Source organism: Xyrauchen texanus, chromosome 15, assembly GCF_025860055.1.
Source record: "Xyrauchen texanus isolate HMW12.3.18 chromosome 15, RBS_HiC_50CHRs, whole genome shotgun sequence".
In the NCBI taxonomy this organism is placed as follows: Eukaryota; Metazoa; Chordata; class Actinopteri; order Cypriniformes; family Catostomidae; genus Xyrauchen; species Xyrauchen texanus.
The window spans coordinates 27,120,770-27,143,440 of NC_068290.1; the positions used below are offsets into that span (position 1 = coordinate 27,120,770).

Below are 22,671 nucleotides of genomic sequence, written 5' to 3' on the forward strand. Positions count from 1 at the left end.
TTTAATACTGGTATAATATGACAGAGAATAACTTTTCACTTGTAGTCAGTCAGTTAAAGCTATAATTTATAAATCTACACATAAAACAGACAAAAACATCTACACAAAAAACCACATTTTTAAATTCATTTGAGTAAAGCATTGGCAAGCTTTATGGACAGTCTCCAAGTCAACAAATCAATAAATGTAAACATGACATTTAAAAAATGTCTTTATTTATTAAAAAATATATATTTAAGTAGCTTGATAAGCCAACACTGATGCTATGATTTCTGTTGCAGATAGAGCACTCTAAAGTCTTATTGTATTTATTTTAGTATTTTAATGTAGTTGTTGCACACTGAGCGATAATTGGAGAAAATGGCTTTTGGCTTCATGAATTCTTTAATTTTCTAATACTACATTCAATGTTAAAAATGTTTTGTTGACAGCTTCCACCGGAATGATCATGTGTGGCACATTAACTGTATATGATGAAAGAATTACTGGATAAGTGATATAAACGATCAGTGCAAAGAACTGATGCAGGAAAAAACATCAAATATCATATGTGTGTTTGTACATAGTTTCGGTAAAAGTGAACACAGCGAGACATCATACAGGCCATGTGTCAGTTTAAAAAAAAAAAACTTTTCTCCAACAGAAGCGAATCTACAATTGCTGATTTTCAGAAACCTCCAGAAATAATGAACCACTTGATCCAAAGAGAAATTTCTGACAAGCTTTTTTACGGTTTTAGCATTCAAACTGACTAACGTCAAAGAAACAAAGTATCAGTCATTGAAAAGTGAAGCCTTGAATCCTTTTGGTCAAGTTTTGTGTCATATTTATAACAGACTTCCTTGACTTCCTCTCTCATCGGATCATATTGTTGTCACACATGTTGCTATCCATAGAAAATGCAAGGTCCACCAAGAGAAACCTGGGAAAGATGTCTTAGTATAGCCATTAGTCAGACCATGGTCAAACTGGCTTTTAGCTATCTCTCCTTCAATTACAGTCTCCTGCACATCCACCAGTTCACTATTGTCAACATTCCCTTCCTCCTTTGATGCCAAATTTTCTTGATCCTCTTCACTTGGTGTGGGAAAAATGCAGTCATGCTCTCCAAAAGCACAATCCAGATTGAGCCATCTTGAGAAGAGGTCTGAGGTGAAGGAGAGCAGACATTTAGGCGACGACTGAATAGATGGAAAAGTAGAGAAATCTGGACGTTCCTGAAATTTCTGTTTACAGAAGGAAAATTTTAGTCAGTGGAGAGAGAAAAAATCTTGGGAGAAACCAGACTCCACTGGGGGAGCCAGTTCTCCTCTGTCTAACATACCATAAAGAAATAAAAGCTTAGCAAGATAACTTGCTATGATCGAAGGGGTGTTACAGGCATATTCATGTACAGACAATGCAAAAGACCACTGACCTTGTCTGCTATTTCATCCAGTTTGAGTTTCAGCTCGCTGATGAATCTGTGTTTGAGGTGGATATTATTGAGATGCCGGAGAAGCTGAGTCCAGGAATTAGACAGGAGCACAGCAGCACTGAACACACAGCACTGAACTCAGACAAAAACATAGACACAGAAACACACAAGTAATACAGATGTTTGAGGTTAGCTACTAGAAGCAACATTTAAACATAAGCATATTCATCTTGGGTCTTTGTAACAATTAATAAACACAACCATAGAAAGTGGGAACTTTCTAAACATATATGGAGCTGTAATTCTTACCGGCTCATTACACAGAGTGCTGTCATTGAAGTAGTGAGACACAACGTAATTTTTGGGAAACACTTGTGGCTGCAAAAATATTGAAATGTAAAATTTTATTTTCTTTAATAAATACACAATAACCAATTTTTAAATCAAAATACATGGCCTCTCACTCTCTAGAACTACAATACCCATTATGCTCTATCCAAACATACAGCTTGTACTCCCATACAGCTTGCAAACTTTTACTACTAATTTCTCACAATATGGGTGTAGGAGAAGAGTAAAAAAGCAACACGTTACTTATTTAAAAAAAGTAAAGATATTATGGTGTAAAATATAATACAAAATTGCGTTACTTTACGCGTTACTTGAAAAAGTAATGTAATTACTCAACACTGCCCCTGCTACCTGATTGGTCCCTATTCCTAAACCCCATCCCTACACCTACCCCTAACCTAGGGAGTCTGAAATTGGCACAACACCAGCAATGATGGTACCTTTCTTGCATATAGGCCAGACTGCGAAGCGCTCAAAAATTAACAGTTGATATCTGGAATGGACTTTTGCACTAGTGCCAAAAATTATTTATACTATAAATGATGATCTTACTAGGTATAAGGGCATTGTTATGGAAGGCCAAATTATATTTTGATGTTCCCAGCATTTGCATTTTCACAAGCAGAATTCCAATTACAGAGCTCTATAATAAAATGTTCCCTAGTAAGAATTCCAATTACAGAGCACTCTAATTTAATTTGTACTAATTAGAATTTCAATTAAAAACCTTTCTAACTGATTTTTTACTAGTAAGAATTTCAAATAGAGAGCTAAATGAATGTGATCTAAAAATGAGGACAGAAATTGCTTCAGGTGTATCCAACTAAAGCTTTGTCCAACCAAAGCTACTATGAACCATACGTATGAGTTTTTGACATTTAACAAACGTTTTGAACTCCTAGTTACACTATAGAAATTTAGAATTTCAAGAAAACTCTAACTCCTGCCTCTTAGCAGTTGTGATGTCATTTAAAAATAATAACTTGTATCATAGCATATTATTATAATATATTTTATTTATTACATTTATTACATAGCTTAGTCTGTTTTATTTGCTCTTAAATATTTTCAAGAGTATACAGAGGTGAATTAATTGTTATTAAGTATTATCTTTCAGTAACAATGCATATCAAAGTTGTCATCTCCACATTGCAGTAATTCTGACACCAAGTGAATGTAATTGATATGTTTGCTAAATAAGCTTGTAAAAATATTTCATGCTAATATCATGGCCTTTATTTTGATATGTAGCCTACCACAGGCAGGATTTGGAAAGGGAAATGGATGTAATTGCTCCTGTATCGCATCTAATGAAAATTCATTTTTACTAGTATGAATACAATTGTAGAGCTCTGCAACTGCAATCTTTCCAGTAAAAATGTCATTAGATAGTTCTGTAATTATAATTCTTACTAATAATCCCCATCCATTAATTGGCTTTATAACACTACTCTCTCCTCTCCATCAATAACTGGTGTGTGGTGCTGTCACATCATCCAGGTGTATTGTCTGCCAGGTTGTTGAGGAGAGTGTCCTGTTCACTGTGTAAAGGGCTTTGACTTTAGTGTCAGAAAAGTGCTATATAAATGTAACGATCATTCACTCAAACAGAGAGATCTGTAATTGGAATTCTTATTTTAAAAATGTATTACAGAGCTCTCTAATTTAAACTTGTAAAATTTAATACAAGGAATGCTGGGAGCATTAAAAGCTAAATCGTCTTTCCATAGTAATCGCTTCTGTTTTATGCTCGGTTTTCATCTAATGAATATGAATTTTTACTAGTAAGAATGCAATTGTAGAGTTCTGTAATTGGAATTCTTACGAGTGCAAATTTAATGAGCGCTCTGTAATTGAAGTTTTACAAGTAAGATTTGAATTGCAAAGCTCATTAATTGGAATTCTTACTAGTAAAAATGTAATTAGAGAGCTCTGTAATTGTACAGTCGCTCGCCCACTCCCCTTTATACCTGTATGTCCGGGGGCGGGGCATGCAAATTCTGTCTGCCAACTTGACATTGGCCTTTTCTCAAATTCAAAGTTATGCCAGACTCTCAGAAGAGACCCCTTGTGTCACTGCAATCAACACAACGTAGAGTGAGTGACAGAAGGGGAACTGTATTTTCAACTAGTAAGAAATGCATTACAGATATTTGTAACTGTGTTCTGAATAGGAGTAAATGACAAATCATTGTGAAATTCCACTAGTGAAAATGCAATTAAAGATATCAAAAAAAATTACTAATTAAAAATAAAAATAAATATATCAAGAATGTGTATTTCTGCATGCAATAACGTCATTTTGTATATCACGAATTAATGATTTTACCATTTAAAATGAAATGATCAGTTATATGAAGAATAAGCATTTAACTAGTGCAAACTAAATTGTTGATAATTCATATCCTTGACGATTAAATGTCAAAAGGGTTTGCGATAGTGTGATTGATAAAACCGATTGACCAAAATTCCAAACAAGTTAGTAAGTAAACAAGGATCCGTTTCTAAAATGTGAAATAATTAACATTTGAAACTCACGAATCCAGTGTTTTTTTCTCTGTTGATAGTGTCCTGAAGATTTCTGACCGTCGTTTTCATAAAATCATCACACCCACTTCCTCGAACAGTCAATATTGTTAGAAGTAACAGCACTGAAAGGTAAACGGCATGGGTTGATCAGAGTACGCAAAGGCCAGCTGCATTCTCAAGATTTGCAAAATAAGCACACGCATTTTATGTTATTAATGACGCCATGTATATAGTCACTTTTGACAATAAATCAATTTTTAATATAACCAATCATCGACTGATGGCTTGTTCAATTCTCCAATTGTCAATAGAGCACTACATGTGCGCACGGTATCACGTTACCTGTTGGTGACATGCTTCTACCGGCCAATAGGGGCCATATTCACCATGTTCTTCAAGTCTTTTCTTGTCTCCGTGTTGTCCCAGTCGCCTCTTTAAGCAACTACAAACCTATGTCTCCTCTTTTTACTGCTGCACTTTCTCCTCGAGCCCACATTGACAGCTGATCTTCATTCTGTCCTTCTGGCTCATTCCCAGTCACACTTGGAATTGCCCTGTCTTCTGGAAAAAATCTGATGGATGACAAGATATCCCTCTATTTCCTGTTAGATTTCAGTGTCCTGTTTCTCTTCCTATTTTGATGCTTTAGTTTTCTTCACTCCTCTCTCCTGGCAAGCTAGTAAGCAGTGCATTTGTCCTGGCTGTTGTACTTCTGAAGGAAGGGCCCAGCTTGCTCCCTGAAAGTGAAAGTCATGGTGGCTCAGTCCTACTCTTTTTTTTCCTGTCCTCCCCACCCCTTTACCTCATTAGACAGCATGCACTCCCCCTCTACTCCTCTCCTCTCTTTATCAGCTCTCAATGCATGGACTTTCCAGGGTTTAGTCATGCACTCTGGCAGACTGTTTTTAATTTCCCCCTCCTCCTCCCTGAAGAGTCCATTTCTGTGCCTGTTGCTCACTGTCTCCCTCAGTCCCATTACTCATCAAGTGAAATGATGATAAATCCTATTGGACTTTCAGGTCAGAAATAAAAGGAAGTTCTACTTCATTATGATCAGACACATGTTTATGTAATTTACACTTGCAGATTAGGCACTGTCAGGCATTTGATGTCTGTAAAATGAGATGACAATGAATCGAAGCTGTTATATAAGGCATTACATGTTTGGTGCAGCTGGATCTAATATAGTCATAGAGATTGTCTCAAAGAAACATAAGTACAAATATGGGTGTTTTGTACAAAACTTGGTAAAATGTGGTAACTTGTATGTTTCATCACAAATGCAAAATTGAGAAAATTTTAAGAGGTCAACTTCGTATATACTTTACGATGTGAAGTGAACTTTGTTGTTCTGGAATAATTGAATGCATGATTAACTCTGTGGATATTTTGGGAATGATCCAGCAAATCCTTTGCAGTCAATCAGCCAGTGCAAACAGGAAATCTTGCAATACTTCTCCTGAGGGTAACATTGGTTCTCTGTCACGCGCGCACGCACACATCACATTTTACTAGATTCCTTTGACCTGAAGTGATTATTCAAACCAACCTCTTTTAAATTCCACTACTCAAGGATGAAATGAAATTCCTCCAGCAGTAACAATTTAACTTAAATGATCATCTTGTTAACTTATATTTAGGATGTCTTACCCTGGTATAACCCGATCCCTTTAGTAGATCTCTTACCACAGTGCAACACTCGAATGTCCTTATTTAAGACATGTGTTTATGTTAGGGGTAAATGTTTGAATGATGTTTATAGCAAGATTTTTACAACTTGCTTCAAGTTGTAAAAACAGTTGTTAGAATAATTCTTTTTTAGCAGCTCTCACATGACAGCAATAAATATCTCTTTACAAGATCGTCCTGATAGGCGTCAGTAAATGCAATAATTACACTGCATAATTCATACAAAAATTTGTTAAATAGCACTTCTGTTTACAAGCAGAACAGTCCATTTATTTAACATGTCTGAATTTACAGTAAAAACCATTTAATTGAAATAAGTTATCAAGTAAGGATAAATACAATTTTTAATAAAATATTCTCTCTCAGACAAGTCAGATGAACAGAGATATGTGATGACTTATAATGGACTATAAATAGGCAGTATGATTAATTATAACAGGCTCAATTAGATGAAAATAAAACCTTTAGAAAACCTTTTGTCAACTGCTACTCTGCCTAATTCACATAGTCTGTTCAACGTTATGCACTATTAGACACACGAAGAAAAAAAAAAACAGCAAATGGACATGTCTAGACATGACAGTAAAAACATTCCATTTAAATGCACATGTCTAACTGTTTTTTTCAGGCTTCAATAACAACAATATCTTTTACTTTCTCAGATAATTTGTCTGTATTACACAGGAAAACAACAACAGTCTTTCTGGGGGCACAGACCTGGCCCCCTTTTCCCCACACAGACGCAATGAGTCCATTGTGCTCTCTGCCTCTCACTGGCTCAGAGTTCTTTCTCCAACTCTAACAGCTGTCATCAAATGGCTTTTGTAGGTCTTGCTGAGTCCTGTCATCCAAAACTTAAGCAGACGCACATTGTCCTCCTCTGCGGCTCCAGTGGCCCCCAGCAGAGCTAAAACTTTCTGAGTATCTTCTTTGCCTCTGCCATCCACCTTGGAGAACTTAAACAACACCTTCACTTTACTGTAACAGAGAGTACAAAACAAACAGGAAGTGAGAGGAAGCACAAAGAGTTAGAATAGGAACAATAGGTAGCGAAGAGGAAAACAGGACAAAGAGTAAATTAGGGAGACGTGAGTTGAAGAAGAAAGATGGGAAGGAGTATTCCGAGAACAGTGAATAGAGAGAACAGACAAAATATTCAACACTTTGAAAGCCACATGATTTGTCCTGCTGATTTCTAACACAAATGTATTTGAAGAACATTTAATAAAAGCACTCCGTAACAGAACGTCATGATTCATTTTAGCATAGAGTGAAATGTTGTTACATTTTCTTTTAATAACAATATACAAGTAACTACTGAAGTATCAATTAATTTATTAAGAGCAACTGTGCTATTTCGACATGCAGTATTAGTGGGATTGTGAAATAGATATTTTTCTAATGACTAGGAGATACAGGGCTCTGTTTTTGTGAGTGCGCAATTTGCAGCGCTACATGATACAACAACACACAGCATCTTATCCAATTTTAATGAGGGTGTTAATTATATTTTCGAGACAGCTCAAAGCGTAAGTGGGCATGGGTGGGAGTATTTGCGCTATCTGTGGGTGTATGTGCGCAAACTGTGGATGTATTGCATGTTAATGAAGTGGGGCAAAGCGCAATTTGCTATTTTCCTGAGAAATAGGTAATTGCACGAAGACAAATTAAGGTAGGTTTGAATGATTTAAAAATGTGTTAAGTGGATTTAAGGTAATGTGAAAGCTTCTGTGTGTGTGTGTGTGTGTGTGTGTGTGTGTGTGTGTGTGTGTGTGTGTGTGTAGTGAAATACAATAATTATATTGAAATCAGTGCAGAACATTTTGCTTGCTAGCATACGTGTGTATTTTTCTTTATAACGGCAATAATTTATATACATAAATCCATTAGTCTTGAAATTATGTTGACCACTGGTTGGTAACAATGACAATCTATAAAATAGTTACTACCTTTTTGGCCAGAATATCCTGCAGTTATAAAACGTTTGACCTTATCAGACTAGCAAACATTATGTCTAATATTAACAAACTTTTGTAACATCTTTGATTTCAAAACATCAATGTTTCCAATAAGTCAAAACAACAGCATAAGATATGGCACATATCTGCTCAGATGACGTTTTCAAATATCTGACTATTCCTTTCTTTTGTTATTTATTTGTCCATTCACTCAGATAAGATGTGCTGTATCCATGTACCTCAAACCACATTCAACCGCGCAGAGCTGAAACAACTTGCGTCATTATCAAAACAATGTTCTTCTGCTAGACACATGCAGTTTTATATGTTAACCACTAGAGGGCCAAAAGTTATATAGTGCAGCTTTAAGTCACTACAACAGGGACCAGTGGATGAAGTTGGAGAGGGTAAAATGTTTGGATTTGGTATGTTTTTTTTAACTAAAATCTAATCAAAATATTAAAGTGGTTAAGTTTGAAGAGTAATGTGTATTTTTTTGTGTTTCAAAAAATGTATACAATTTTTCAAAATCAATATTGACTGACAGAATTGAAGTTTGTGCTGATACATTCACTGTTAATACTAGCCATGATTTGTGTGCCAGTAGATGAAAATTATTTCTGATCCTTACATTCTCCATAATTTAATGGAGTGTAAATCCAAATCCAATTTTCATACGTATCAGTGTCTCACTGTCATAGAAATATGCCTGATATTCAACAAGGCACATAAGAACATCAATCTTCTAATTCATTGCATACTGTCCATTTACACAACCAACTTATGAATGTGTGTCTTTGTTTATATCACACTTGAAATTAAATTGCACTTGACCAAAGTGCACTATTAGGACATTGCGTGTACAATTTTGCCAAACACACTTGAGCCTAGACTTTGTGCATGCTTTCACAAAATTACCAAAATGTCATGGTCAAGTCCACTGACTTTTCATGAATGACTTATGCTCTTAGCTCTAGTGCTCTTAAAATAGGGCCCACAGACTGGAAAAATAGATCTAAACTGAAATAGTGGTCAGATGTAAAGACAAAATGTGCATTTACTTCATCCATTCCTCTTTCAGACACAGTAGGCAGAGAGAGACCACCTCCACTGATAGGTTCTCATTAGAAAGAGCCACTTCAATCTTATTCAACAGAGTTGGACCTGAGAGAAATAAAAATAAGAGACAAATTAAGGTAGGATTGAATGATTTGAAAATGTGTTAAGTGCATTTAAGGTAATGTGAAAGTTTCTGTGTTAAGCTAAAGCCACAGTATACCTAAATGCTATAAATCAGGGGTGCCCAATACGTCGATCGCGATCTACCAGTCGATCGCAAAGGCAATGCTGGTAGATCGCAAATTGTTTTTAATGTACTTTAGTTAAATTTTTATAAAAATAAATATAATGTCTTTCCTTCTTTTAGTTTCTGTCTGACTTGCACTTGACGAGTAAATATTGACCAGGAGATGTTTTGTTTGTTCAGTTGCCATGACAACTAGGTTTGCGCATACGCGCCTTCCAAGGACTTCTGAGAACAGAGCGCGAAATTGTGATGCTACTGCCCGGATTAGGCAAAACTGTCTGATTCCATTCAGTGCAAGTCATCAGAATAAGGTAAATGCCCTGGCTATTGTAATCTATTGTGCTGTAGGTGTTTTGGGTTTAGTTTTAAAACTGAATGAGATCAACATTGAAAATTATTATATATTTTTATATTAATTAGAAGATGAATTCCATGTAGGGATACATGCAGTAGTCCCAACAGGCATTTTCTTATTTTAAATGAAACTGTGTTTTTTTTAGTTGGTAGATCTTATTGAGTTGGTCATTTAAAAGTAGATCATCACACAAAAAAGTGTGGGCACCCCTGCTATAAATAGTGTGCAAGTTTCAATATGCATTTGAATCTTGTGGCAATACTACTTAGTTTAGAGTATTTACTGCACCTTTGTCTGTTGGTTGTGTGTTGGCACAGCTAATTTTGAACTGGTAGAGTGAGAGAATGTCATCATCTGATACAGGATTTACACAACCACGCTCAGCGTTAAGAACGTCCACCAGCACTGAAAACTCTGATAGATAGATAGATGGAGTGAAATTGTGAGAAAGAGGGAGAGGGCTAAGAGTCAATTGGTAATGACAGTGTGACCATGAGAATGCCCTTTGAGTGCTAAACTTTGAGATGAAACAGCCACTGAGTTATGAAACAATTTCACTGTGTTTGGAAAGAAAACAGTCGCACAGAAGTTAAGAAACTGGCTGTAAATCACATTCTGACAATGGACACCCCAAAACCCCCTTTTTTGAGGCCTCTATTACAAACTCCATGTGTTTGTGCCTTGATTAAAATGAAAAATAACGTTATAAAAATAATATTTTCCTCTGAATAGCTGGATAAAGATTATGAAACATTACTGGAAAGAAGGCAGAAATTATTTGTCAGTGTGACTTATATCAGGGTTAGTGTGTGTGTGTGTGTGTGTGTGTTTGACCCGGAGTAAATTCAAGGAGATGGGTTCAAAATACAAAAGGTTAAAGGGTTCAAATCCCTCAGCTTGGGATGTTATAGGTTTCATATAATGAGGTATTGAGAGAAGTGAACACAATGTATTTCAAAAGAAATCTCATGTGTTTTATTAAAGTTAAATTAACCAGCTGTGTCTTGCATAACAAAGAGAAAAAGAGGTTTGCAGTGAAACCATAAAGAAATTGCAGATTTTTGCAGTACAGTCATAAAAGGTACCTGAAGAGCTGACATGGGCTGGGATCGGAACATCTGGACTAAGGCCAAGGAAGTTGCATTTATATGCTTCCTCATAGTGTGGACTGTATGGAACTGGTCGGACACAGCCAACTGGAACCAAAGCCTTTAAAACCGTCACAAAATACAATCAGAAACAGAAGAAATAGAATCAGACCTAAATCAGTTCAACACATAACAATAAAACGTGTAGACCTGCATCACTTGACAAGTGTGGTGAAAATACGGTATAGTTAGGTTTTTAGATGACCTTCAGCACACTGAAAGCTGAGTGGATAAGACCAGGGTCTGCGCCTCTCCATATGACTTGGTTGCCCATGAGAACATGCCAAGCCAGTTGTCGGAAATCTGCAACACCTAGGACCTGCCATTTAATCAAATACAGCATGGTCAAAATTCTGATTTATAGTGGGTAAACAAAATGTAGAGTAGGCAATGGAGTAAATGTTTATTTACCTGTCTTAAATGTCTGAGAGATTTGAACTTTGGCCCAAGAAGCTCCTCTTGTGTCCCGTCATCATATGGAAAATCTCTGGCTTGCAAACTGTCTGAATGGCTGGTCTGTGGTTTAGACCCGCCCTCTTCTTCACAGTCCCAGACAGTCTTTTCTTCTTCTTGTTCTGTGAAAGAATGATAGAAAATTTAACTTTAAACGTAGTTAAAAGGAATCGTTAACCCAAAATGATAATTCTCTCATATTTTATTCACCCATATGTCATCTCAAACTTGTTTGACTTTCTTCTGCAGAACACATAGAAAGATATTTTAATGAAGATATGATGTCTGTTTGTCTATTCAATGCAAGTGAATGGTGGCCAAACTTTCAAGCTCCAAAAAGGACAGCATAAAACTAATCCATATGACTCCAGTTGTTTAATCAAGTGTCTTCTGAAGCAATCCAGTTTGTTTTGGGTAAGAAGAGACCAAAATGTAACTCCTTTTTCACTGTAAATCTTGTCAATGCAGTCTCTAGACACGATCAAGATTTCAAGTATGATTACACTTCATAGTGCTTGTCGTGTGCGCAGTGTGCTAGATGGCGCTAGGAAGTGTAATCGAGCTGGAAATCATGATCGCCAAAGAGACTGCTGAAGTCAAGGTTTATAGTAAAAAAGGAGTTATGTTTTGGTCTGTTCTCCCCCAAAATCAATTATATCGCTTCAGAAAACATTGATTAAACAACTGGAGTCTAACGGATTACCTTTACGGTTGTCCTTTTTTGGAGCTTGAAAATGTGGTCACCATTCACTTTTATTGTATTGGCAAACAAACATCATATAGCCATTAAAATATCTTCATTTGTGTTATGCGAAAGAAAGTCATACGAGTTTGACATAAGGGTGAATAAATGATGAGAAAATTATAATTTCTGGGTGAACTATTCCTTTTATATCCGTATGTCCAAATTCTAGATATATTGCAAAAGTCCCAAATCACTGAAAGCTTTACAATACAACCTTGAATTATACAAGTTAATTGCTGTCATTCTGCTAATAAAAGATTAAAATTGAATAACAATTGGAGAGTGGTTTGTTTGTTAGGGGACAAAATGTGGCTCAGACTCACAGTTTTAAACTTGAAAAATCAATTTTACTCAATATATTGATTTTTACCAGATTGTCTTTCAATGAGAACAAGTGTGTCTTCTGTGGGTGCTCCCTCTAGAAGCTTCTCAGTCAACCGGCTGCCACAAGCTTTCAGTAACCTACATTAAAGAGACAATTAACACAGTATTGGGAAAAAACTAAACAGATATAAGACATGTGCTTGAATGTTAGTGGTTCTTGCAAAGGCAACCATCACTTTTATTAAAGCTTGTATATCCTTGCTATTAAACATTGGCGCATAAACCCAGATGTTACCTAAAATCATGCAGCTTGCTGAGGAGAGGTGTGCTATGACTTTTCTAAACAATCAGACTTTTTTTTCAGACAATTTTCTCCTGGTGGACAATAAGAGATTGACCTACATTGATTACTCATCATCATTAATATTTGAATTGGTATAGAGCAGTGGTTCCCAAACTTTTTACAGTGGCGAACCCCTTCAAACATTCAACATCCTTTCACGTACCCCCTCTCTAACGCATAGATAAAATTCACACAAGGTAATTTGAAAATATGTCTATTTAACACAATTATCATTGTAAAACAACTCCCTTTTATTAAACACGTTATATTTTTCCATGTTTTGCACATGTTATATTAATCATATACATATTGAATAAATGGCTTACCGGTTGAGATGGGTATGCTAGATATGATATAACGGCATAACTTGAAAACTCCCCCCCCATCACGTCGTGGTATGCAAGAATAGAGCTTGGATCTGTGCCTGGAATTGCGCATCATTGCATGTACGGTATTGCCGGCCGAATTCGAGCATTGGGGGCAAGTATCTGTGCAATTGCGTGGTCAGCTCAAGGTGCTTTTTTATGTCACATTTGACACTGTTTGCAAGGTTGAGCTCATTTGCTGAAAAAACATCATGCAACAATGTAAAAACAAGTCTCTAGTGTGCGAGTAAATGTGATTGAAAATTACTGTGTGTGAATATGGAAAATTATTTGGTGGCTCTGAATGTCTGACTCCTGTCATCAAAGCTTATGAACTTATACCATCAGAATCAAAACTCCTTATGCATCTAACCTTAAATACAAATTACATTTTAAACTGCGGAATAAAAAAATAAACAGACAAACTAAAATCGTGGACGAATGACATGTGCAAGTCTGGTAAAACAGTGAAGTATTTTACTTGCTATCACTAAGCTACGTTACCTAGCGCTGGGCTGGCAGAAAAAGAAACTTGTGTGATGCACGATGCAGTAGATGCGTTTTTTTAACCGCAAAAGATAGGGTTATTTCATTGCATATTTTTCTGACCTTTATGAAACAACCATTTTGGTGTCTCTACACTCGAGGAATCTCAGAATGTTATTCACGTACCCCCATAGGTACCCATACCCCAGTTTGTGAACCACTGGAATAGAGCCTTGGAGGTGGACTCCTTAGACCAGGCTAGTAAGGAACGCCCTACTAACCACACAAAACTGCATAGCTATACGCTAACAATATCTCTGATCACCTTAGCAATGTACAGGCAACCACTAAAAACATGAATTCAGATCACTGTGTGTTTTAACGCACCAACTGAATGAGGAGTGGAGACTGGCCCACAGGTTGGTGTGTTGGGTTAGGGATGTGAGTGAGCGAGCTGCATTGCCGCTGCGCTGATGGGGGAAAACTGTTGGAGAGAATGCGTTGTTCATACGTGCAGCCCTCTGTGGACACACACACTGCTCGCTGTCAAACACCTGCAGGCCAAAGTACAAAGACGGGTAACATTTACCATCCATGTAGTTAGTAGCTATGACATGGGTTATTTTTTTTAAACTGTTGAAAATCACTCCCAAAACTCAGCAGTGTGTATGTGGTATAGAAAGTCAGATTAATTAATTTACAGTGTGTTGATAAAAACTTTACTTCAGATGAAAAATAGCTTAAAACAGTCAACAAAGAGAGTCAAAGTGCAACCTGCGTTTCTCTGGCAGGGCAGAGGGTGGGGCCGGGTCGTGATTATACACACCCGGTCCCTTATCAGGCTAATTAAGCCTCCGAGAGGGATAAAGGCCGATTGTGGATGGTGGTGCGGGAGAGAGAGATCGTTTACGGACATGTCCATCATGTGTGTGTGTGTGTTTCAGTTTTATATAAAAATATTATTTATATTATCAAGCCGGTTTTCGCCTCGTCCTTGCCCATTGAACTACGTTACAGTTACAAGCTAGCTAGCTGCACTATGTCTTGCTCCGTTGTATTTCCAACAGCACTGCCTTGCTCAAAAAGTTACTTTGTAAATCATCACTGTACTAAATACATTGTGGTGGTGTAGTCTTGTACCTTGAGTGCTGTGCTCTGTAGACTATGAATGGTAAGCCGCAGGTGACGCAACAGGAATGGCCAGGAGTTAATGAGGTAGATCCTGTCCATGGCTACCACAACAATGCTGTACCACCGCTGGAAGCCCCGTGCTAGGCTGTCTTTGATGAAAAACGTATGGGAGAAAACAAATCCATGTTGTTCATCCCCAAAGAAGATGGGACCCTCCCTACCAGGACAAACCTGAAAAGAGCAGAGTACATACAGTAATGGAGTTATTTAAACAAGTATCATATGGATGCATCTAAGAGGCATATTCAGTCCATACATTTTCTGGGGTTTAGCTCATGCAAAAACCCAATAACATGCCTTTGTGAAGGTAATCAGAGATATTAACAATGCTTATCTTCTAAAAGCCTTTGGAACTGGTCACATATTCTCTGTATATTTTTTGTGGCTGAGTGTGACTCATGTGAACACGTACACACCTCGCAACTGAGGCTACGTACACATGCCTGTCGCACCACGCTGAAGAGCTGTGGCTGGCGTGGGTGTTGGTGGCTTAGGTAACGGATTCCTGTCTCACCGTCCACGCTCACAAAGCCTGGGTGAGATGCAGGTAGGGAGCGACAGCCCTGGTGTGTGAGAGAGAGATATTAATAGATGCATGAGTAACTGATAAAATATTAAAGAAAAAAGACATCATGAAATAGGAGTGTGATCAATAAGAATAAAGGAATATTCCAGGTTCAATATAAGTTAAGCTTACAAGTCATAATGTTGACTTGTCCCTCCTTTAAAAAAAAATAAAAAAATCAACATTGCAGTGAGGCAATTTGTGGCAATTTCCTTTATTAAAGGCAGATATGTGAAACTTGTAATATTGTTAAAAGCACATAAATTAATTCTTCTGTTAAAACTCATGTATTATTTGAGCTGTAAAGTTGTTTAAATCACAATATTTACAGTCATTTTAGGGTTTGTTGACATTACATCGCCATGGCAATGAAGTTGTAAAATTTGCAATAACTTTACAAAGAAAAGTTTAGTAAGGAATTTTATCACACTCACATCACTTTAACATTAACAAAGGTGACACTCTCCTCTCTAGTAATCTGGCTCATAGTCTAGTATTTCACTAACTGGGGCCCAGGTCAGGAAGCAGACAAACTGGTTAATCCGAACGTCTACTATCTGCCTTGCGACGTCACACAGGTCACACAGTCTCTATGTGTTGTAGTTTATATCACCTAGATATCTCATAGAGACTGTGTCTGTTCCCCGAACTAGAAAACACAATAACCTCACTAAATAATTTAGAAACAATTTGATTAAGGTCAAACTTGAACAAAACAAACAAATAAAAAATATACATCACATAAAAATAGGGCTACTAAACATTAGATCTCTTTCTACTAAAGCACTAATTGTTAATTAAATTATTACAGATCATAGATTGGATGCGCTCTGTTTGACTGAAACCTGGCTTAAACCGGATGAATATATTAGTTTAAAATGAATCTACTCCCCCAGGTTATTGTTATAAACATGAGCCTCGTCTGAAGGGTCGAGGAGGAGGTGTCGCTAAAATTTACAGTGAAGTTTTTGGTGTTACTCAGAGGGCAGGATATAAATGTACGTTTTTTTTAACTAATAATTAAGATTAAGATTCAACTTTATTGTCATTGTGCAGAGTACAGGTACAGAGCCAATGAAATGCAGTTGTTTTCTCATATCCCAACTAAGCTGGGGTCAGAGCGCAGGGTCAGCCATGAAACAGCGCCCCTGGAGCAGATATGGTCAAGGGCCTTGCTCAAGGGCCCAACAGTGGCATCTTGGTGGTGCTTTTGGCTTGAACCCCCAATCTTTTAATCAGTAACCCAGAGCCTTAACAGCTGAGCCACCACTGGCCTAGTAACATTTACAAGCATTGGCTGGGAATCGGACCCGTGTCTCCCGAGAATTCTACCACTGAACCACCAATGCTTGCAATGCAATGCTTAATGTGACACCGTCAGATATAAATAAAAAATCTGTCGTTTTTTTGTCCTTGCTACAATGTATAGATCACCTGGGCCTTATTCTGATTTCCTTGGTGAATTTGCTAACTTATCAGATCTTGTAGTTACTGTGGATACAGTTTAATTGTTGGTGAATTTAACATTCACATAGATAATGAAAATGATACATTGAGATTAGCATTTATCGATATTCTCAACTCTCTTGGAGTCATCATCGCCATAATCATAAGCTAGATTTAATTCTGTCATATGGAGTTGATAATATAGAAATTCTGCAGCAGAGCGATGACATCTCGGATCATTACCTCGTCTCTTGTATGCTGCAATCAGCTAATGTTACTCAATCTACACCACGCTATCGTTCAGGTAGAACTATTCTTTCGACCACTAAAGATAGCTTCAATAATAATCTTACAGATCTATCTCATACACTCAATAAACCCCAAAGCCCAGAAGAACTTGATGAAATAATAAATATAAATGCAGTCATCTCTAGCACTCTTGATATTGTCGCCCCACTTTGATTAAAGAAAATTAAAGATCACACTCATGCTCTCAAGAGAGCAGTTCGGAAAATGGAGCGCATGTGGAAAAATACAAAATTAGAAGTATTTCGTGGTGCATGGAAGGATAGTGTCTGTAGCTACAGACAGGAACTAAAAGCTGCCAGGTCAGCATATTTAAGTAAACTCATAGAAAATAACCACAATAATCCTAGATTTATTCAGTACTGTGGCTAAATTGGTTAGGAATAAAGCTTCAACAGAACCAGATATTCCATCACAGCACAAGAGTAATGACTTTACAGATAAAATTGAAATAAAGAAATTCATGATCAGAAATAAAATTGGAATTATGCAATCATCTGTAATAGCACCTCAGAAAACAGTGTCTAATAAATTTCCTCACGTGCAACTTCAATCCTTCTCTGTCATAGGTCATTAAGAACTAACAAAACGTATCGAAACATCAAAAGCCACAACATGTATGTTAGATCCAGTACCAACTAAGCTCTTAAGAGATATTTCCTGTAATTTCAGAACCTCTTCTTAATATCATTAACTCCTCGCTATGCTTAGGACATGTCCCAAGAAACTTTAAAATGGCAGTTATCAAACTGCTTATGAAGAAGCCACAGCTTGATCCTGGAGAACTGGCTAATTATAGACTGATTTCAAATCTCCCCTTTATTTCAAAAATACTAGAAAAGGTAGTATCCTCCCAAATATGTTCATTTCTACAGAGAAATAGTATATACGAAGAATTTCAGTCAGGATTTAGGCCTCATCACAGTACAGAGACTGCACTTATCAGAGTTACAAATGACTTGCTCATATCATCTGATCGCAGCTGCATTTCTCTTCCAGTGCTTTTAGATCTTAGTGCTGCATTCGACACGATAGATCATGACATTCTCTTGAATAGGCTGGAGAATTATGTTGGAATTTGTGGAGTGGCATTAGCATGGTTTAAGTCATATTTAGCAGACCACTTCCACTTTTTCTATGTAAATGAGGAATTGTCAAACCAAACAAAAGTAAGATATGGAGTGCCACAGGGATCAGTTTTAGGGCCTCTGCTTTTCTCCATGTATATGCTTCCCCTGGGAGATATTATCAGGAATCATGGAATAAGTTTCCACTGCTATGCCGATGATACACAACTTTATATTTCTTCAAAACCTGATGAGATTTCACAAATCTCGAAATTAGTAGAGTGTATCAATGAAATAAAAGATTGGATGGCCAGAAATTTCTTCTACTTAATTCTGACAAAACAGAGGTACTAATTATTGGACCAAAAAACTCTAAAAATAAGCCACTAAAATATAATTAGACTCTCGATGGATGTACGGTTACATCGTCTTCAACAGCGAAGAATTTAGGTGTTATATTTGATACCAATCTGTCCTTTGAAAATCAAATTACCAATGTTTGTAGAACAGCGTTCTTCCACCTAAGAAATATTGTTAAATTAAATTAAGGCATATGCTCTCTGTTGCTGATGCCGAAAAACTAATTAATGCGTTCATGACCTCAAGACTAGATTATAGTAATGCATTACTGGGAGGATGTCCAGCAAGATCAATAAATAAACTTCAACTGGTTCAAAATGCAGCAGACAGAGTGCTATTAAGAACCAAGAAATATTATCATATTAACTCTTTCCCCGCCAGCGTTTTTAAAAAAAAGTTGCCAGCCACCGCCAGGGTTTTGGATGATTTTCGCTAAACTTTAATGGCCCGCAGAATATTTTCTTCCATGAATATATGAAGATGCTATATATCAAAATAAAGATCTGGGCCTCTGCTTTTAGGCAAAAAAAAAAAACGATTTTATTTTATCTTCATTTGTTCTTTTTTTATTGCGACTTGAACAGAGGTAGGTTTTGTCAAAAAACAACATTTCAGACAAAAAGCTGAGAAAAAGGCATGTTTATGTCTGATATTTTGAGCTTCTCAATACTCCACTTCTTCATGTTTGAGACGATCGCAGTCTGTTTCTTTGATCAAAGAGTTAAGTACTCTTTCAAAACATGCGCAGGGGTCTTCCTTAACGTATAACACCTAAAACACGGAAACCCGGAAAATTCCGTGTTTGGCGGGGAAGCGTTTTTTCATAAAACACGGAAAATTCTGTGTTTGGCGGGGAAAGGGTTAAACGTATTTTATCGTCGTTACATTGGCTACCTGTTAAATCCCGTATTAATATAAAAATTCTGTTAACTACATACAAAGCTTTGAATGGTCTAGCTCTGCAGTACTTAAATGACCTTCTACCATGCTATAGTCCATCACATTCATTGCTATCACAAAATTCTGGCCTGTTAATAGCTCCTAGAATATCAAAATCCACAAAAGGAGGTAGATCCATTTAATATTTGGCTCCTAAACTATGGAATAGTCTCCCTAACACTGTTCGAGATGCAGACACACTCCTTCCTAATATATCGTCCAACCCACAATTAGGCTGCTTTAGTTGGGTCTGCCGGAACCAGAAACATTGATCATGATTTATAACTCTCAATAAATTGAATGGCATCTATGCTTACATCTTTTTATTTGTTTCCCTGTCTCAACCTCGGGACTCCTATCCTGAGGTCACCAGAACCGGCTGGATCCAGCATCATTCCTGCTACATGTTGGACTCCACTGCTACGTGTCGCTGAATGATGATGACTAAATGCACCCGGAGCCAGCCAAACATCACTTCAGTCTATTATGATGGACTTCAGAGGATGAACTGATAACAACTCCAACCATAAGACATGGGATACTTCATACGCCATTGTCTGAACCTTGGATTTAGGATGGACCACACCGAACCTCACCGAAATTACCAGCCAGGTTGAACTGCGTTTCACATCCCTGATATCTACCTGCATCACCTCGGTCTATTGATGGACTACGATCTTGAAATGGAATGCATAGACTAATTATTGCCAACAAAAGCCCTCATCAGCCAATTAACAAGGACAATTGCATCTATGTGAACTTCTGCAGTTAATCCAGGATGGACTTCAAAGGCATTGGTCATTAATCTTACAGTTCAAACACAATCGATGTTTAAACACTGACCCTTAACACTTACTTAGTTTAATCATTTTAAAACATGACTTTAACTATACATAAGTAATACTTACATTATATTCATGATGTTATCCAGAGGGGAACTGGCCCTCGCAGTGAGTCTGGTTTATCCCAAGGTTATTTTTCTCCATTAATCAACATCTTATGGAGTTTTGTGTTCCTTGCCACAGTTGCTTTCAGCTTGCTCACTGGGGTTACTAATACAATTATTATTTAATTACTTTTAAAGATGATAAACAATCGTATTTTATCTAATTACACAATGATGATTCATCGACATTATAGACATTACAGTTTTATCGTCTGTTAATGCTGATCTTCTGTAAAGCTGCTTTAGCATACAAGGTGCTATACAAATAAAATTGACTTGACTTGACTTCCATTGTGAGTGCCTCACTGTAACCCAGATTTTTTCTTTTTTTTCTTTTCTTAATTGAAGTGGAGTACCTAGTTAAATCTTTAAGATTGCTCATGAATAAGAAATGTTCTTGTGACGTGAACCATTGAACCCGGAATATTCCTTTAACTACTTCCTTAGATACCTCGCACATGTCAGCTCTTTGTGTGTCAGAGCTGTTGGCTCTCATGGTGAGTCCCTCTCCCTCTCTATCCCCCTCTCGGTCCCTGTCAACAGGAATTGCTGAACCAGGTTGCGGCGATGGAGAGGGCGGGTGGACAGCCTCTGTACAAAACAGCGTCCGAGGGCCATGGAGTTCACAGAAGTGGCAAAGTGCAACTAAAGCATTCATCTGGATATAACAGAAAGATTATTTGAGAATAAAAGCCCATGTAATATTATCTACTTAGTATATTATTATTATATATAATATAATTACCTTTGTTATCAGTTGGGTAGGGCTGTAGCACCGACTAGCACGGCCACTAAACCATCAAAAACAAAATACTGTAACTGGGCTTTGACAATAACTTATCTACAAGCTTAGCATGGTTATAAATGTTACTAACAATACTACAGTTTATGAATACGTCTCACATTCAATCAGTTAAAAGGTACGCCATCCTCACCGATGAACGATTTACTAAATCGTCGCCCAAACACGGTCGAAATTATTAGTTTTATTGCGTTTACATCGTTAAATCCATCCTTTCGCAGTCCTTTCAATGTGTCATGTGATGTGACGGGGGAGTCACGCGCTTGGAGCACAACAAGTATGGCAAGCCAAATGAACTTTTATGCAATCGCAGATAGGAATTGTTGAAATCAACAATTCAGTTTTCACTTGTTAGAATTCTAATTCTTGATATAAATAATTACATTTCCACTAGTAAAAACGTGAATTCTTTATAACAACAATGATGTCATCACTCGCGGAAATAGATTCTTGATATCAAAAATGGAATTTCAGCTAGTGAAAACCATTATTCTTGTAACTGAATCCTTACATGTTATGCGTGTTATTGCCTTACATGCAATTCCTTTGTGTATATGTACATAATAATGAGGAGTACTTACGTGTTCCTTACGTAACTTATGAATAAAAAATAAAGGTATGGAACCTCGCAGGAGATACGCAAGGGGAAAAGAGAACCGCTAATTCATCCCCACGATCCTCGTTTCCTCTGTCATTTATTAACCACACTTTTATTTTTCATATCACCACCACAAGGTGTATATTATGTTTACAGTGAATAACATTGTATACTTTTGTAATGTGAATCGAGATATGTCCATCTGCAGATCAACAGCAATTCAGGACCACAGCGCCAGGACGCAGTTTCAGGACAGATGAGGTGTTAGTAGATTAGCACCATCTAACATTTGGAGCAAACATTTTTACACTTGTTTGCTTTTTTAGATTTAAAATGTGTTTTTAATCCATTTTTATACCCATTTGACTATATTATATGTGATCATTTGCTTCCTTCCTGTTCATAAATTTACAAAGAGTACTTAAAAAAAAGACACAAAGAATGGGCATTTAATGTCATTTGTATTTAATCATATCAAATTCTAAATAAATTTAGTTTAAAATGAATGCACTAATTGAACAGTCGGAGCCTCATTCCCCAATAAATTAGCTAGCAGTTAAGAGCACTTTCTACCGGCGATTTTACGAACATTTGTTATTTTTAACGTGCGATTCCCAAAAATGCTCTTAACATAAATGTGTGAAGACACGGTTTAAGTGCTACTTAAGAGAGTTATAAATGTAACTATGAAAATGTAATTGTTGATATCAACAATTTATATACCCTGTGAATAAATAAAGGCTAAAACGGCTTGCCATACAACAACAGCATGCGCGTGACTCTCAGCTGATCTTGTCTCTCAAATTAAACGCACATCGATACAGTCCTTTTTATCTACCAATACCTTGTTAATTTTTATGCTGATGTAGTTTCATGTTAAGGTCACATACATGTTAAGTATCATAAGTGGTGTCATTTCCTTGTAAATTCGTCGAATATCTGTCTGAAAACTACAGTTTCCATCAGCCCCCAAGAGCTGAAA

At 36.9% G+C, this 22,671-nt stretch overlaps 2 protein-coding genes across 4 annotated transcripts; both read right to left on the reverse strand.

Annotated features, from left to right (window-relative positions):
- Positions 1-13: 13 nt before the first annotated feature.
- On the reverse strand, positions 14-5,069 carry LOC127656220 (uncharacterized). The gene is made up of 5 exons (XM_052144425.1): positions 4,640-5,069; positions 4,307-4,419; positions 1,727-1,795; positions 1,418-1,549; positions 14-1,226 (listed from the first exon to the last, which is right to left on the reverse strand). The coding sequence occupies exons 1-5, from the start codon at positions 4,650-4,652 to the stop codon at positions 864-866; spliced, it is 690 nt and encodes a 229-aa protein (XP_052000385.1). The 5' UTR covers positions 4,653-5,069; the 3' UTR covers positions 14-863.
- A 1,150-nt stretch (positions 5,070-6,219) lies between these two features.
- LOC127655447 (folliculin-like) lies at positions 6,220-21,334 on the reverse strand. Of its 3 annotated transcripts, none has more exons than XM_052143276.1 (13): positions 21,193-21,334; positions 21,035-21,080; positions 20,741-20,947; positions 15,077-15,223; positions 14,610-14,831; positions 13,857-14,023; positions 12,322-12,413; positions 11,165-11,328; positions 10,959-11,072; positions 10,691-10,814; positions 9,894-10,019; positions 9,006-9,108; positions 6,220-6,964 (listed from the first exon to the last, which is right to left on the reverse strand). In XM_052143276.1, the coding sequence occupies exons 3-13, from the start codon at positions 20,945-20,947 to the stop codon at positions 6,757-6,759; spliced, it is 1,674 nt and encodes a 557-aa protein (XP_051999236.1). In that variant the 5' UTR covers positions 21,035-21,080; positions 21,193-21,334; the 3' UTR covers positions 6,220-6,756. The 3 variants fall into 3 exon arrangements, with proteins under 3 accessions (XP_051999236.1, XP_051999234.1, XP_051999235.1); XM_052143274.1 differs by having other exon boundaries at positions 21,225-21,327; XM_052143275.1 differs by having other exon boundaries at positions 21,035-21,314.
- Positions 21,335-22,671: the final 1,337 nt, after the last annotated feature.